Consider the following 16542-nt stretch of genomic DNA (forward strand, 5'->3'; position numbering starts at 1 on the left):
GAAAAGCTGCCGTTGCCTTTTAACAGACTGACGTAAACAGGAAGATTTAATGAAAGCTGCTTCCAGAATGTCAAGCGTCACTCCCGTTAGCTACAAAGACTTCCTGTCTGAAAAGACTCCCATCGTTCAAGGCAGTGCACATACACTTGAGTACATGTCACGCCACTTGTTCTAAAATATTACTGAGGCCTAATTTGGAAATCCTCTGCTGCTGCACGGCTGCATTACACACACACATGTTTCAAGGTTTACTTCTTCACAATACGCCGGTTAAGCTGCGGCCTTTGCGAACATTGGCGGGTTATGTTTAGGAATCGAGCAAATTCACTTGAGCGAATGATGAATCATCGATCGCCATATCGATGCCGGGGCGCGTTGGTGAGCGCTCTGCGCCTCACTCTGTGCGCGCGTCTCACTCTGTGCACGCCTCACTCTGTGCACGCCTCACTCTGTGCGAGCGCATCACTTTGTGCGAGCGCCTCACTCTGTGCGAGCGCATCACTTTGTGCGAGCGCCTCAATCTGTGCGAGCGCCTCACTCTGTGCGAGCGTCTCACTCTGTGCACGCCTCACTCTGTGCGAGCGCATCACTTTGTGCGAGCGCCTCAATCTGTGCGAGCGCCTCACTCTGTGCGAGCGCCTCACTCTGTGCGAGCGCCTCACTCTGTGCGAGCGCCTCAATCTGTGCGAGCGCCTCACTCTGCGAGCGCCTCAATCTGTGCGAGCGCCTCACTCTGTGCGCGCGCCTCACTCTGTGCGAGCGCCTCACTCTGTGCGAGCGCCTCACTCTGTGCGCGCGCCTCACTCTGTGCGCGCGCCTCACTCTGTGCGAGCGCTTCAATCTGTGCGAGCGCCTCACTCTGTGCGCGCGCCTCACTCTGCGAGCGCCTCAATCTGTGCGAGCGCCTCACTCTGTGCGCGCCTCACTCTGCGCGCGCCTCACTCTGTGCGCTCCTCACTCTGTGCACGCCTCACTCTGCGCCCGCGCCTCACTCTGTGCGAGCGCCTCACTCTGTGCGCGCGCCTCACTCTGCGAGCGCCTCAATCTGTGCGAGCGCCTCACTCTGTGCGTGCCTCACTCTGCGCGCGCCTCACTCTGTGCGCTCCTCACTCTGTGCACGCCTCACTCTGCGCCCGCCTCACTCTGTACGCGCGCCTACGTGCAAATCACACGACGTTAGCAGGTGGTTGAGGGTCACTTATTCAATTTTGTGCATGAGTAAATAGGCCTGGGGTTGTATTACGATGTATGTGACTGTGTATAGGCAAAGGTCAGAAGAGGCAAAGGTCAGAAGAGGCAAAGGTCAGAAGAGGCAAAGGTCAGAAGAGACAAAGGTCAGAAGAGACAAAGGTCAGAAGAGACAAAGGTCAGAAGAGGCAAAGGTCAGAAGAGGCAAAGGTCAGAAGAGACAAAGGTCAGAAGAGGCAAAGGTCAGAAGAGACAAAGGTCAGAAGAGATAAAGGTTAGAAGAGATAAAGGTCAGAAGAGGCAAAGGTCAGAAGAGGCAAAGGTCAGAAGAGGCAAAGGTCAGAAGAGACAAAGGTCAGAAGAGATAAAGGTCAGAAGAGGCAAAGGTCAGAAGAGACAAAGGTCAGAAGAGGCAAAGGTCAGAAGAGATAAAGGTTAGAAGAGATAAAGGTTAGAAGAGACAAAGGTCAGAAGAGGCAAAGGTCAGAAGAGACAAAGGTCAGAAGAGACAAAGGTCAGAAGAGGCAAAGGTCAGAAGAGATAAAGGTCAGAAGAGATAAAGGTTAGAAGAGTCAAAGGTCAGAAGAGATAAAGGTTAGAAGAGTCAAAGGTCAGAAGAGATAAAGGTTAGAAGAGTCAAAGGTTAGAAGAGACAAAGGTCAGAAGAGATAAAGGTTAGAAGAGTCAAAGGTCAGAAGAGGCAAAGGTCAGAAGAGACAAAGGTCAGAAGAGGCAAAGGTCAGAAGAGATAAAGGTCAGAAGAGATAAAGGTCAGAAGAGATAAAGGTTAGAAGAGTCAAAGGTCAGAAGAGACAAAGGTTAGAAGAGTCAAAGGTCAGAAGAGACAAAGGTCAGAAGAGGCAAAGGTCAGAAGAGACAAAGGTCAGAAGAGATAAAGGTCAGAAGAGACAAAGGTCAGAAGAGATAAAGGTCAGAAGAGATAAAGGTCAGAAGAGATAAAGGTCAGAAGAGGCAAAGGTCAGTTTTTTGGCTGGTTATTATTGTGTTGATATGTCACTGCCCCTCGAGGTAAACTAATGTCTCTCCACCCTCTGCGGCCCAGTTTTTATTCAGTATCGTTGCACTCGGCTCCGTCAACAGTGGTGATGAGCACCGTTAGTCAAATGATTGACATGAAGTCCGGTAGTTCTGTGTTCCACTGGGATGTATGTGTGTTGACGCACCCTCCCCATTAACGGGGAACTCCTCTGTACCATTTCTGGGACACTGGATTATAGCTGCAGCACTCCCCTCAAGAGGTGAGCCCTCTTGTGATGAAATGAGCCGCGTTGGAGGAGACGGGCTATCGAGTGAGATGAAGACGTTAGCGAGACGTGCTGCTGTATCTACTGTACGAGCTCTAATCGGATCAGGACGTCAATGCACTGCGAAGGCGACGCATCTTCTGAGTGTTTTTGTAATTCCAGCAGGATCTTTATTGGATCGCCCCCCCCCCCCCCCCCCCCTCTAATAGCGTGGAGCGAGGGAGGAAGAAACGGAGAAAAGGTGAAGGCCCCAACAAGGAGGAGAGCAAGGTGAGAAGGGAGAAGGAGCATTGCAGCAGCCCCGTTAACAAGAGAACGCTCAACACATCGGAGCTTCTTGACGTCTCTGTTGGCGCCGCCTCCTCTTCTTTCCTCCACGCTTTATCTTCATGAGATTCATCGGCCCTCCGATGCTTTTAAATGCCAGGCGCAAGGCATGCAGAGTGTGGAAATAAGGAGAAAGATATTTGTATGATTTCTTATTAGATCGCACGTCAATACGCAGAGGCAAAATAAAACATATGAAGGAGGCTCCACACCTCAGCCCAGGACTCTAAACCTTTGGGAGGAGATCTGCCTCGTGCGCCACGTGTCACGTGACCAACTATACGTGCACAACCTAATGACGTTCCCATCAACCGCCGCTGTCCTTTGTGCTAATGTTAGTGTGCTAATGTTAGCGTGCTATCAGCTTGTAGCTCAAAGCATCGACGTGTCTGAGAACAGGGGAGAATTTCATCTTTCTGCTTTTAAGACCCAACATGAGACGACGTGTCTATTTATGGACTCATGTGTCTGGAATAAAAGAAATATATATATTTATATATTTAACAATCAAATGCATGTCGGAGCTCGGTGGGATTGCACTTAATATAAAAGACGAGGCCGACGGCCATGCAGAATATGCACAGCATGTCACAGTGACGCTGAACAAGCCCTCCGGTCTGACCTCGACTCAGAATGATCATGTGCACTTAGTCGCTGCAGCCGTCGCCGCTTCGGTTGTGTTTGTGTTGAACAACGAGGTTTTCATTTCCATCGGGCCTCAACCCGGAAAGACGAGGAGAGGGAGAGGATGGAGAGGGAGAAAGAGATGGAGAGATGAGGAGAGGGAGAGGATGGAGAGGGAGAAAGAGATGGAGAGATGAGGAGAGGGAGAGGATGGAGAGGGAGAGAATGGAGAGGGAGAAAGAGACGGAGAGATGAGGAGAGGGAGAGGATGGAGAGGGAGAAAGAGACGGAGAGATGAGGAGAGGGAGAGGATGGAGAGAGAGAAAGATGAGGAGAGGGAGAGGATGGAGAGAGAGAAAGAGATGGAAAGATGAGGAGATGGAGAGGATGGAGAGGGAGAGAATGGAGAGGGAGAAAGAGACGGAGAGATGAGGAGAGGGAGAGGATGGAGAGGGAGAGAATGGAGAGGGAGAAAGAGACGGAGAGATGAGGAGAGGGAGAGGATGGAGAGAGAGAAAGATGAGGAGAGGGAGAGGATGGAGAGAGAGAAAGAGATGGAAAGATGAGGAGAGGGAGAGGATGGAGAGGGAGAGAATGGAGAGGGAGAAAGAGACGGAGAGATGAGGAGAGGGAGAGGATGGAGAGAGAGAAAGATGAGGAGAGGGAAAGGATGGAGAGGGAGAAAGAGACGGAGAGATGAGGAGAGGGAGAGGATGGAGAGGGAGAGAATGGAGAGGGAGAAAGAGACGGAGAGATGGGGAGAGGGAGAAAGAGACGGAGAGATGAGGAGAGGGAGAGGAGGGAGAGGGAGAAAGAGACGGAGAGATGAGGAGAGGGAGAGGCAGAAAGAGACGGAGAGATGAGGAGAGGGAAAGGATGGAGAGGCAGAAAGAGATGGAAAGATGAGGAGAGGGAGAGGATGGAGAGGGAGAAAGAGATGGAGAGATGAGGAGAGGGAGAGGATGGAGAGGGAGAGGGAGAAAGAGACGGAGAGATGAGGAGAGGGAAAGGATGGAGAGGCAGAAAGAGATGGAAAGATGAGGAGAGGGAGAGGATGGAGAGGGAGAAAGAGACGGAGAGATGAGGAGAGGGAGAGGATGGAGAGGGAGAAAGAGATGAAGAGATGAGGAGAGGGAGAGGATGGAGAGGGAGAAAGATGAGGAGAGATGAGGAGAGGGAGAGGATGGAGAGAGAGAAAGATGAGGAGAGGGAGAGGATGGAGAGGCAGAAAGAGATGGAGAGATGAGGAGAGGGAGAGGATGGAGAGAGAGAAAGAGATGGAAAGATGAGGAGATGGAGAGGATGGAGAGGGAGAAAGAGATGAGAGATGAGGAGACGGGAAAGGATGGAGAGGGAGAGGATGGAGAGGGAAAGGATGGAGAGGCAGAAAGATGAGGAGAGATGAGGAGAGGGAAAGGATGGAGAGGGAGAGGATGGAGAGGGAAAGGATGGAGAGGGAGAAAGAGATGGAAAGATGAGGAGAGGGAAAGGATGGAGAGGGAGAAAGAGACGGAGAGATGAGGATAGGGAGAGGGAGAGGATGGAGAGGCAGAAAAGAGATGAAAGATGAGGAGAGGGAGAGGATGGATAGATGAGGAGAGGGAGAGGATGGAGAGGCAGAAAGAGACGGAGAGATGAGGAGAGGGAGAGGATGGAGAGGCAGAAAGAGATGGAGAGATGAGGAGAGGGAGAGGGAGAAAGAGATGGAGAGATGAGGAGAGGGAGAGGGAGAGGATGGAGAGACTGCAGGTTCCTGCTTTTTGCCCCCGGGTTGGAAACCGGGCCTCATCGATCGGTCCGATTGCTTTTGTTATCGGGTTTCTATTTTCTCCTCGCGTCCAATTTTCTCACAAAAACTTTAATAATTGAAACCCAAACTTTGTCATTTTATATTATCCCCCTCCAAAAGAAAAGTGTATTTGTGTGTCTGTGTGTGCGTCTGTGTGTGTGTGTGTGTGTGTGTGTGTGTGTACGTGAGTAGCAGCTCTCGAAGCATCAACGGGTTATTTCCATTTAGTTTTTTTTAATGAATCCCATTAGTTCCACAAACCGTGACGTCTCCATTAATGATGTTTATTTATCCATTCACACGACAAAAACAATCTACGAACTAAATATAAGCGTCGTGCCAAATGAAAACCTGATATGCTCAATTTATGCTTTGTTGGACACCGTTGGAATTTATTTCTTGGAATAAAGCTTTTCTTTCGTTAAGAAAAGCCGTTGAATGCATTTTAATATCTTTTTGTTTCTCGTTCAGTCGTCAAATCGTCCTTTTTCCTTTGTTTTTTACATTCAACGTGATCGATTCCCCACGTGATGCGCGGCAGAACACAGCTCTGGGATCAGTCTGTGGTATTCGATTTTAAAGGGGCTGAATTAAGAAGACAATGTGCTGTAACTGAACCACCTCGTGCTTCTTCCTGCTCCAGTATTTTCCCTTTTAAGGCCATTGTTTATTGCTCTCAGTCTTTGTATAGCTATGGTTTGTATTGCACCATAGAAACACATAAAAATAAATAAATCAAACCATCTGAGCTTTTGCTTCAACGTCTTCTCCCCCAGACTCGATGTTCTTTGCAGTAATTGCAAGTCATTTAAAAAACCCACGTGTCCCGGCTCTCAGGTCTGTCTGAGCGACACCTGTGAATCCATATTTCAGCTTCAAAAATGTGCAGTGGAATATTGCATAAAGAGATGTAAGCAGTGCACACACACACACACACACACCATTAGATTGCTGTGTGTACATCAGCACAACGGACAATACTTTATGAGTTTCTACTGCGTCTACTGGGAGCTCCTCGTCTCGGGTCCCAACTATTTATTAGATCTGATCTCCATGCAGCCTTCATATCACCCTCCTGTCTCTGTGTGCTTTCTTTGTTTCTGAGGCATGGTTTGGCTGATGAGATGTGGCAGCGATACAGAGAGCGTTCTACTTCTCCTTATTAGCACTGAAGCAAAGGGAAGGGAAGGAGGGGGCAGGCTGCAGGATTGAGGGCATCATCAGAGAAAAGACTGAGGGAAAAGAAAAGGAGTCACTTTTTAGGACGCGATTGCTCAGAGTCTTAGAACACCGGTGGTTCTATATATATATATATATATATATATATATATATATATATATATATATATATATATATATATATATATATATATATATATATATGCTTAACATTACTGTCTACCCTTTTCTAAAGCATACAAAGCAGTCATTGGGCAGGCAGTAAGGCAGGCAGTTAGCCAGCTACCAACCCTTTCAGCCACACTAATAGCCACACTAATAGCCACACTAGTAGCTAGCACTAATAGCCACACTAGTAGCTAGCACTAATAGCCACACTAGTAGCTAGCACTAATAGCCACACTAGTAGCTAGCACTAATAGCCACACTAGTAGCTAGCACTAATAGCCACACTAGTAGCTAGCACTAATAGCCACACTAGTAGCTAGCACTAATAGCCACACTAGTAGCTAGCACTAATAGCCACACTAGTAGCTAGCACTAATAGCCACACTAGTAGCTAGCACTAATAGCCACACTAGTAACCACATTAATAGCCACACTAATAGTACATGTTCTTATTCTCATTTATGAGATGTTTACATGTTCTTCTTCTCATTTATGAGGTGTTTACAAGTTCTTCTTCTCATTTATGAGGTGTTTACATGTTCTTATTCTCATTTATGAGATGTTTACATGTTCTTCTTCTCATTTATGAGGTGTTTACAAGTTCTTATTCTCATTTATGAGGTGTTTACAAGTTCTTCTTCTCATTTATGAGGTGTTTACATGTTCTTATTCTCATTTATGAGATGTTTACATGTTCTTATTCGTTCTTATTCTCATTTATGAGATGTTTACATGTTATTCTTCTCATTTATGAGATGTTTACATGTTCTTCTTCTCATTTATGAGATGTTTACATGTTCTTCTTCTCATTTATGAGGTGTTTACAAGTTCTTCTTCTCATTTATGAGGTGTTTACATGTTCTTATTCTCATTTATGAGATGTTTACATGTTCTTATTCGTTCTTATTCTCATTTATGAGATGTTTACATGTTATTCTTATTTATGAGATGTTTACATGTTCTTATTCTCATTTATGAGATGTTTACATGTTATTCTCATTTATGAGATGTTTACATGTTCTTATTCTCATTTATGAGATGTTTACATGTTATTCTTATTTATGAGATGTTTACATGTTATTCTTATTTATGAGATGTTTACATGTTCTTATTCTTATGTCTGGTGACTTTGATCTGTCTTGTCTCCATACGCTGACTTTCATTTCTCCCCTTGAGTGCCTCTCATGTTTTGTGGACCTGTATTTATACTTTAAATACGAACGCAGACACATGAATTTAGATTTGCTTTGTCGACATGTTGTTACAATAAAACGTGAAAACATGTATCTACCCAAACTGACGTGCACACCTGTGACGCCACCATCTTGGTCTGATTGGAATATTTATTTATATGCGCATTTGTCAAAAGTTGAGATTTAGTGTGTGTGTGTGTGTGTGTGTGTGTGTGTGTGTGTGTGTGTGTGTGTGTGTGTGTGTGTGTGTGGTGGTGTGTGTGTGTGTGTGTGTGTGTGTGTGTGTGTGTGTGTGTGTGTGTGTGAGGAGCATGGGTGGAAAGCTCTCCTCTCGCTGCACATCAGTGCTGATTGGCTCCCTGTGGTGCGTCTCTGATTAGCCGGATAACAAGCTCCTGCAGCAGCTATAGAAACCGCGGCTTTCTCTCCGCCTCGTCCTCTGTTCTTTAAAAGACCGCCGCTCTGTCTCCTCTTCCTCTTCCTCTCCTTCTCCTCCTTCTCCTCTTCCTCTCCTTCTCTTCTTGCTCTCCTTCTCCCTCCTCACATCTGTCACTTGCCTCTCTCCTCCCCCGCCGCCACGCTGGTTCCCTGGTTTAACAAGCTGCCGGGGGACGTACATGAGAGCCTGATGAATACTGTATTTATATATAGATCACTTTAAATATACGTATATATGTATTTAAAGTGATCGTAACTTTGGGAGAAACTTAATAATGTGTATCCACATTTCCTCAGGTGCCTTTTCTTATGTGCTGCTCTCCATTTCCATGAATTGGAAACATTTTATTTTGTCTTCATCGAGCAAAAGATCTTTAAAGCGTTTGTTTGCTGCCTTTATGTAAACAATGTGAGTCCTGTCACTTGTTCAGCTGATCAATGGTAAACATATTGTTCCATCTCTGGATATGTCCTTTTCTTCCCCACATTTACTGGTCAACAACCTGTTGAATCATCACAGGTGTTAACGAGGGGGATGTGTGAGCATCGCTGCTCACCTGCACAAAGAAAGTCTGTGAAATAGTTGCAATACCGGTACAAAACAAACACATCTGTTAATTCAGGTTCAATCTTTTCATTTACTTTCATTGTACTCAACTTGCATGGAGTTATTTAGATGAGGTTCACAGGTATTTAATGGCCTGTGAACACATGAACTGGTACGCAAGAACCTGCAGACTAAACTCAGGGCTCATCATAACGGCCGCAGGCAGCAGAACGGCGTGCAGAGCCTTGACGACTGGAGACAGCGTGGTAACCACGTATTGGATGGGAGCGCTGGTTAATTAGGCAGTCGAGCACAAAGCAGCGATAACGGCGTCTGAAGATGTTCCTCACGCGTGTTCAAGTCTTCTGTTTGTGTTTGTAATGCAAAATATAATATATATAATGCATAATTCTATTCAAAATCCTTACAAGTGAATCTTTCCTCCATTAGAAATTAATCTATGAAGGTTTGGCTTTTGGTCTCAAGACGTTTGCACAAGTTGCTCATTTAACCAGGATGAGACCTATGTTGTTGTTGTTGTTGTTGTTGTTGTTGTTATGGAGCGTAGGGGGGCTAACTGTGGGTAACCACTCTGCTTTTCTCCTGCAGGACTTCCTCACAGACTTGATGATGTCAGAGGTGGACCGCTGCGGGGAGAACGAGCACCTCATCTTCAGGGAGAACACGCTGGCCACGAAGGCCATCGAGGAATACCTCAAGCTGGTGGGCCAGAAGTACCTGCAGGACGCCCTCGGTGAGTCTGAGGAGAAGACGAGCCGCTCTCTCCACCTCGTTCTCGTCTGTCTGTGCTCCGTTTGCAGATATCTGTGCGTGCCTTCACCTCCTCGGTGTTGTCGTGTTGTCGTTCCTTCAGGTGAGTTCATCAAGGCTCTCTACGAGTCAGACGAGAACTGCGAGGTGGATCCGTCCAGGTGCTCCTCGGGCGACCTGCACGAGCACCAGAGCAACCTGAAGATGTGCTGCGAGCTGGCCTTCTGCAAGATCATCAACTCCTACTGGTGAGCACGTGGTCACCGCACACGAGCACGACGTCGTCACCGCGTTGAGCGTCCATTCTGCTTCATTCAGAGCACAAACAGGCTTATTAACAACAACAATGACATCTAAATTCTGTTGTTTAAAACGTGTAGATGTGACCTTTCACCGAAGGTCAAACACGAGGCTCATTCATCCTTTCAGAGGGGTCGCATGTTCTCTCCAATCAGAAGAAGTTTCTTTCATTTGTTAAACATATTCAATATTTCCAGTGTTTCTCTGCGGTTATAAGTTGGGATAAAATTATGCCGAATTGGAAAGCAGAAGAAATTATCCTGGAGTTGCAAAGAACATTCAAAATGATGATAATGTATTGGCACAGGATTGTATGGAAAGTGATTGCAATCAAATCAGTGACGGCTTCCTGCGTGTCGTTTTCACCCCGTGACAAATGCAAAAGAAAAGCGTGCAGCATCCTATCGAAGGTTCAAAATGAGATGCAAATGATATGCAGAAACGAGGGTGGTGCTCTTCATCGTGATTGGTCCGATGCCTCAGAAGGGACGTCTCTGTTTCTGCTCCGGGATTCAGAGACTGTGGAAGAAAAGTGAATCTGAGCAAAACCTCCTTTCTGAAAAATTCACTTTTTTGAGAATCCAAAAAACAAACATCCCCAATATAAAATACAAAAAGAAGAAAAAGAATACACCACGTACGTTTATACCTGAACTAAAGAACCTTAGATTGTACGTTTATACCTGAACTAAAGAACTTTAGATTGTACGTTTATACCTGAACTAAAGAACTTTAGATTGTACGTTTATACCTGAACTAAAGAACTTTAGATTGTACGTTTATACCTGAACTAAAGAACCTTAGATTGTACGTTTATACCTGAACTAAAGAACTTTAGATTGTACGTTTATACCTGAACTAAAGAACCTTAGATTGTACGTTTATACCTGAACTAAAGAACTTTAGATTGTACGTTTATACCTGAACTAAAGAACCTTAGATTGTACGTTTATACCTGAACTAAAGAACCTTAGATTGTACGTTTATACCTGAACTAAAGAACTTTAGATTGTACGTTTATACCTGAACTAAAGAACTTTAGATTGTACGTTTATACCTGAACTAAAGAACCTTAGATTGTACGTTTATACCTGAACTAAAGAACCTTAGATTGTACGTTTATACCTGAACTAAAGAACCTTAGATTGTACGTTTATACCTGAACTAAAGAACCTTAGATTGTACGTTTATACCTGAACTAAAGAACTTTAGATTGTACGTTTATACCTGAACTAAAGAACCTTAGATTGTACGTTTATACCTGAACTAAAGAACCTTAGATTGTACGTTTATACCTGAACTAAAGAACCTTAGATTGTACGTTTATACCTGAACTAAAGAACCTTAGATTGTTGACCACTTCCATTCATGTGGCATCTCTCCCTCCCTCCCCCCCCCTCTCTCTCTCCTCCCCCCCCCCTCTCTCTCTCTCTCCCTCCCCCCCTCTCTCTCTCCTCCCCCCCCCCTCTCTCTCTCCAGTGTCTTCCCCCGAGAGCTGAAAGAGGTGTTCGCCTCCTGGCGACAGGAATGCAGCAACCGAGGTCGCCCGGACATCAGCGAGCGTCTGATCAGCGCCTCGTTGTTCCTGCGCTTCCTGTGTCCGGCCGTCATGTCGCCCTCGCTTTTCAACTTGATGCAGGAGTACCCGGACGACCGCACGGCGCGCACGCTCACGCTCATCGCCAAGGTTACGCAGAACCTGGCCAACTTCACCAAGTGAGTGTGTGTGTGTGTGTGTGTTTGGATGGAGGACCCATGAAACCATGAAACCATGAAACCATGAAACCGTGAAACGCTTTTGAGCAGAACAATAACTCCCTTTGTCCCGGTTCCTGCCTTCAGATTCGGGAACAAGGAAGAGTACATGTCCTTCATGAACCAGTTCCTGGAGCACGAGTGGACCAACATGCAGCGCTTCCTGCTGGAGATCTCCAACCCGGAGACCATCTCCAACACGGCGGGCTTCGAGGGCTACATCGACCTCGGCAGGGAACTCTCCACCCTGCACTCGCTCCTTTCTGAGGTGGTGTCCCAGATGGACCAGGTACTGAAATATCCAGGGTTTGCAGTATTCCACATTATTATTATTATTATTTATATATACAGTATATATATATTCTGCAGATGTCATAAATTATAGGATTCGACTTTTCAGAAGGTCCAAAGGTCTTTATCACAAGACTACATTAGGATGTTCATCGTACATCAGTCCATAATTCATAATTGCATTACATAAACAGAACAATGGGGCTGGGTGAGGCATATCAATGGTTTACATTAGCTCTGGTAGCAGATGGGAAGCTGGTAATAATGAGGACGGGAAGATTCAAGGTTCTTTTGGGGGTGCAGAGCATCTGAAACCTTATCTTTCAATAATTCAGGAATCCAGTGAGTCCATCAGACTGGCCGGCCTCATGCATAATTCAGCATGTTGTCTGAATAAGAGATTTGATTGCATGGCATCGGGAAAAATAACTAGGTCTTAAAAAAAAAATATCAAATTCAGCAACAACAAAAAAGAAAAAAACGGCACGGAAATGAAACTCGGATTAACTCCCCGACCGAAGCGGTGCAGAGTAATATTTGATTTGGCTTAAAACATAATTACGTCTCTTTCTTCAGAGTGCCGCCTCCAAGCTGGGTCCTCTGCCCAGGATCCTGCGGGAGGTGAACACGGCGCTGTCTAACCCGTCCTGCGTCACGGTGACGCCCGGCCCGTCCTCGGAGAACATGGGCTGCAGCTCGCCCCCCCCCGAGGCCAGCTGCAGCATCTCCAGCGGCCTGCAGAAGATGGTCATCGACAACGACCTGTCGGGGTGAGATTAGTGAGGATGTATGCGTTACAGATACATTAAGACCCTTTAATAAACATCTGGGACCACGTAGATACTGTTCTGGGGTCTCAGACCCTTTAATAAACCTCTGAGACCAGGTAGATACTGTTCTGGGCTCTCGGACCCTTTAATAAACATCTGGGACCACGTAGATACTGTTCTGGGGTCTCAGACCCTTTAATAAACCTCTGGGACCACGTAGATACTGTTCTGGGGTCTCAGACCCTTTAATAAACCTCTGAGACCAGGTAGATACTGTTCTGGGCTCTCGGACCCTTTAATAAACATCTGGGACCACGTAGATGCTGTTCTGGGACCACGTAGATACTGTTCTGGGACCACGTAGATACTGTTCTGGGCTCTCGGCCCCTTTAATAAACCTCTGGGACCACGTAGATACTGTTCTGGGACCACGTAGATACTGTTCTGGGCTCTCGGACCCTTTAATAAACCTCTGGGACCACGTAGATACTGTTCTGGGACCACGTAGATACTGTTCTGGGCTCTCGGCCCCTTTAATAAACCTCTGGGACCAGGTAGATACTGTTCTGGGACCACGTAGATACTGTTCTGGGCTCTCGGACCCTTTAATAAACCTCTGAGACCACGTAGATACTGTTCTGGGCTCTCGGACCCTTTAATAAACCTCTGGGACCACGTAGATACTGTTCTGGGGTCTCAGACCCTTTAATAAACCTCTGGGACCACGTAGATACTGTTCTGGGCTCTCGGACCCTTTAATAAACCTCTGAGACCACGTAGATACTGTTCTGGGCTCTCGGACCCTTTAATAAACCTCTGGGACCACGTAGATACTGTTCTGGGGTCACAGACCCTTTAATAAACCTCTGAGACCAGGTAGATACTGTTCTGGGACCACGTAGATACTGTTCTGGGCTCTCGGACCCTTTAATAAACCTCTGAGACCACGTAGATACTGTTCTGGGGTCTCGGACCCTTTAATAAACCTCTGAGACCACGTAGATACTGTTCTGGGCTCTCAGACCCTTTAATAAACCTCTGGGACCACGTAGATACTGTTCTGGGGTCTCAGACCCTTTAATAAACCTCTGGGACCACGTAGATACTGTTATGGGGTCTCAGACCCTTTAATAAACCTCTGGGACCACGTAGATACTGTTCTGGGGTCTCAGACCCTTTAATAAACCTCTGGGACCACGTAGATACTGTTCTGGGACCACGTAGATACTGTTCTGGGGTCTCAAAGACTGAGTTATCTATTATTATCTAAGACCAGTTAATGCGTGGCATACTGAGGCCCCTGCTTGTATACATCGGCCAGAGGAAACCCCGTTTACGCTCCTGTACCGCCCTCATCTCCCGTCCTCTCACCCCCCGGCAGCACGACGGCACGGTGACGCTTACAAAGATTAAGGCGAAGGCACCCGAGGGTGCAGGGAAATATTGAACGGCAGGAAACGCAACACCCGGAGCGGATGAGATCATACGGGAAGGAGCAGGAAGAGAGTCAGCTGGTATCGTCATGGTGATCAGGGGCCCAGGATCAATAGCTGTTAGGGGGGGTCGAGCAGAATAAAAGAAGAAGTTATGACGGAAAAGGAACCAAGGGAGAAGGACACAGAGAGAGGGAGGAGACGAGAAGGAGGCAGATTATTGGACCATAAATCACGTCTGTCAAGGTAATGAAGCAGTGAAGGGAAGGAAGGAAGGGAAGGAGACGAGGGGACGAAGCAAACGAGTGCAGAAGCCTCTCGAAAAGCATCCAGATGACTCTGATCCACTTCTGTTACTATCGCTTCGCTAAGCGCTACATGCTAACGTAAGGTCATCGCCGTACGGTTAGCATGCTCACGGCGGCTAACGCTCTGCTAACAGCTCATTGTGCTGTTTAAGGTCTCGGGACTACAGATGAAAAATAGCCTCTTGGCTAACTCTGGCACATTTACGGAAATGTTTTTATTAATGTCCCTTATTACATAAACCAGAAGAGAAAAAAAAGGTTGATGTTCTCAACCTTTTGTAACTCGAGCCGCTTCTGATTGTAAAAAGATAATAAATAAATCCACAACTAGCTGTGAATACTCCAAATCAACCTCCTGCCTGCCCGTTACTGATATTATGGATTTAAATTCAATGAGGTCCGGGTTATATTTTAGCAGCCCGTTGTCTGCCACATCAGAACCGATCCACTTCCTGTCTCTGCATAGTGATGATGTGTCTGTGGAAGCTTTGTAAATAACCCCCCAAAAAAAATGTTTTTTTATTTAATCTGACCATTCAATGGCGTGATTTGGTAATTAATTAATTACATTTCTTTCATCCAATGATTATCTTGCGTCCTGTGTTGTTTCACATCAGTTTAATTTCCATCCAGAGAAAAGTACAGAATGATTTCTAACGTTTGCTTTATGTTTCAGGTTAGTCGACTTCACCAGGTTACCCTCCCCGACCCCGGAGAATAAGGACCTGTTCTTTGTGACCCGGAGCTCAGGGATCCATCCTTCCCCGGCACGCAGTTCAAGTTACTCTGAGACCAATGAACCGGACCTGGGCATGGCCAACGGCAGCAAGAGCCTGTCCATGGTGGACCTCCAGGACCCCCGCGGTCTGGAAGGCGGTCCGGGTCCGAGCTCCTCGGACGCCCTGGGCGAAGGCCCGATCTCTGGGGGCGGCTGGTCAGCCAGAGTCCCGCAGGGCAACGTGCCCGGAGGTCCGACTCTGAGGAGGCCGGCACAGCCCCCCGCCGCCCTGGGCACAGAAACCCCGCCGGGCCGACCCCCCCAACTCCTCGCCCCCCTGTCCTTCCAAAACCCCGTCTACCAGATGGCGGCCTGCATGCCCGTGTCCCCTCGCGGGATGACCGACTCGGGCTCAGAGTGCCACAGTTCCGTGAGTTCCCATAGCAACAACGAGGACGGGCCGGCGGGAGGGAAGCACGCCTTCTTGAACCACGGCGGCGGCGGCGGAGGAGGCGGGAGCAGCGGGGACGAGTACACCCGGCGTTCGGGGGAGTTCAACCGCCGCCAGCTGTCACTCACCGAGACGCAGCACCAGCCCGCCGTGCCCCGGCAGAACAGCGCCGGCCCCCAGCGGCGAATAGACCAACCTCCGCCTCAGAGCGTCACCCGGGGCCGCACGCCCCCGACCCTCCTCAACAGCGGGCCCTACCCGCGCCCCTCCTCCGGCAACGTGATGACGGCGTCGCCCGACTGGCCCGGCAGCGGCGCCCGGTTACGGCAGCAGTCCTCTTCCTCCAAGGGGGACAGTCCCGAGACCAAGCAGAGGGCCCAGCACAAACAGGTACGGCATGAAGAAGGGCGTTCGGGAACAATAGGGCGAGATTCGACGCAGCCCGCCTATGAACTTATGTAATCACCGGAAATTACTGTGGAAGTTTCTATTCCGAAAACGGACGTCTGTCTCGTGGCGTCTCGAAAGCGGCTGCGTGGGCGGAGGCCTCGAGAGCTTCAGTCACTGCGCGTGTAATAACAGCACTTTGCATACACCACTGTTCCACTGGTCAGGTTTAATGGGCGGAGGAGGCTCAATTAGCATCTTATTAACTAGCGATATGTGTGCTCACGCGTGCTTACGGACCTCGGGGGCGCAGACGCTTTGCTCGGTTAGCGTGTGTGTGTGTGTGTGTGTGTGTGTGCGTGTGTGTGTGTGTCTCGTCACAGTGGGAGGTTTCCATCTCTCCGGAGCCTTCGCTGGTAAGTATGCTCAATATTGGCAGGTGAATGGTTGCCCTTGGTAACTGGCTTAAGGTATCTGCATATTAACCACAATGCTTTGCTCTCCTCTCTTTGGATTATTACAGGATTGCTTTTAGATCGACTGGCTTACCGACGGAGCCTAAACTTAATTTGATTTGCCCGTCAGGGGAACTCGGCACACGCGCGCCTCCACCTCCTTAAAGCCACGACTGGAGGGATTC

At 47.6% G+C, this 16542-nt stretch overlaps 1 protein-coding gene across 6 annotated transcripts in view; it reads left to right on the plus strand.

The window, feature by feature from the left end:
* LOC117740275 (disabled homolog 2-interacting protein-like) overlaps positions 1 to 16542 on the plus strand; it is an 80043-nt gene that overhangs the window by 56158 nt on the left and 7343 nt on the right. For all 6 annotated transcript variants that reach the window (XM_034546556.1, XM_034546553.1, XM_034546555.1 and 3 more), the window contains 6 exons: positions 9328 to 9472; positions 9593 to 9737; positions 11269 to 11505; positions 11632 to 11833; positions 12412 to 12605; positions 15023 to 15905. In XM_034546556.1, coding sequence (XP_034402447.1) covers positions 9328 to 9472; positions 9593 to 9737; positions 11269 to 11505; positions 11632 to 11833; positions 12412 to 12605; positions 15023 to 15905 — 1806 coding nt within the window. The remainder of the gene's footprint in view (positions 1 to 9327; positions 9473 to 9592; positions 9738 to 11268; positions 11506 to 11631; positions 11834 to 12411; positions 12606 to 15022; positions 15906 to 16542) is intronic.

This window comes from Cyclopterus lumpus, chromosome 12, assembly GCF_009769545.1.
Source record: "Cyclopterus lumpus isolate fCycLum1 chromosome 12, fCycLum1.pri, whole genome shotgun sequence".
Classification (NCBI taxonomy): domain Eukaryota; kingdom Metazoa; phylum Chordata; class Actinopteri; order Perciformes; family Cyclopteridae; genus Cyclopterus; species Cyclopterus lumpus.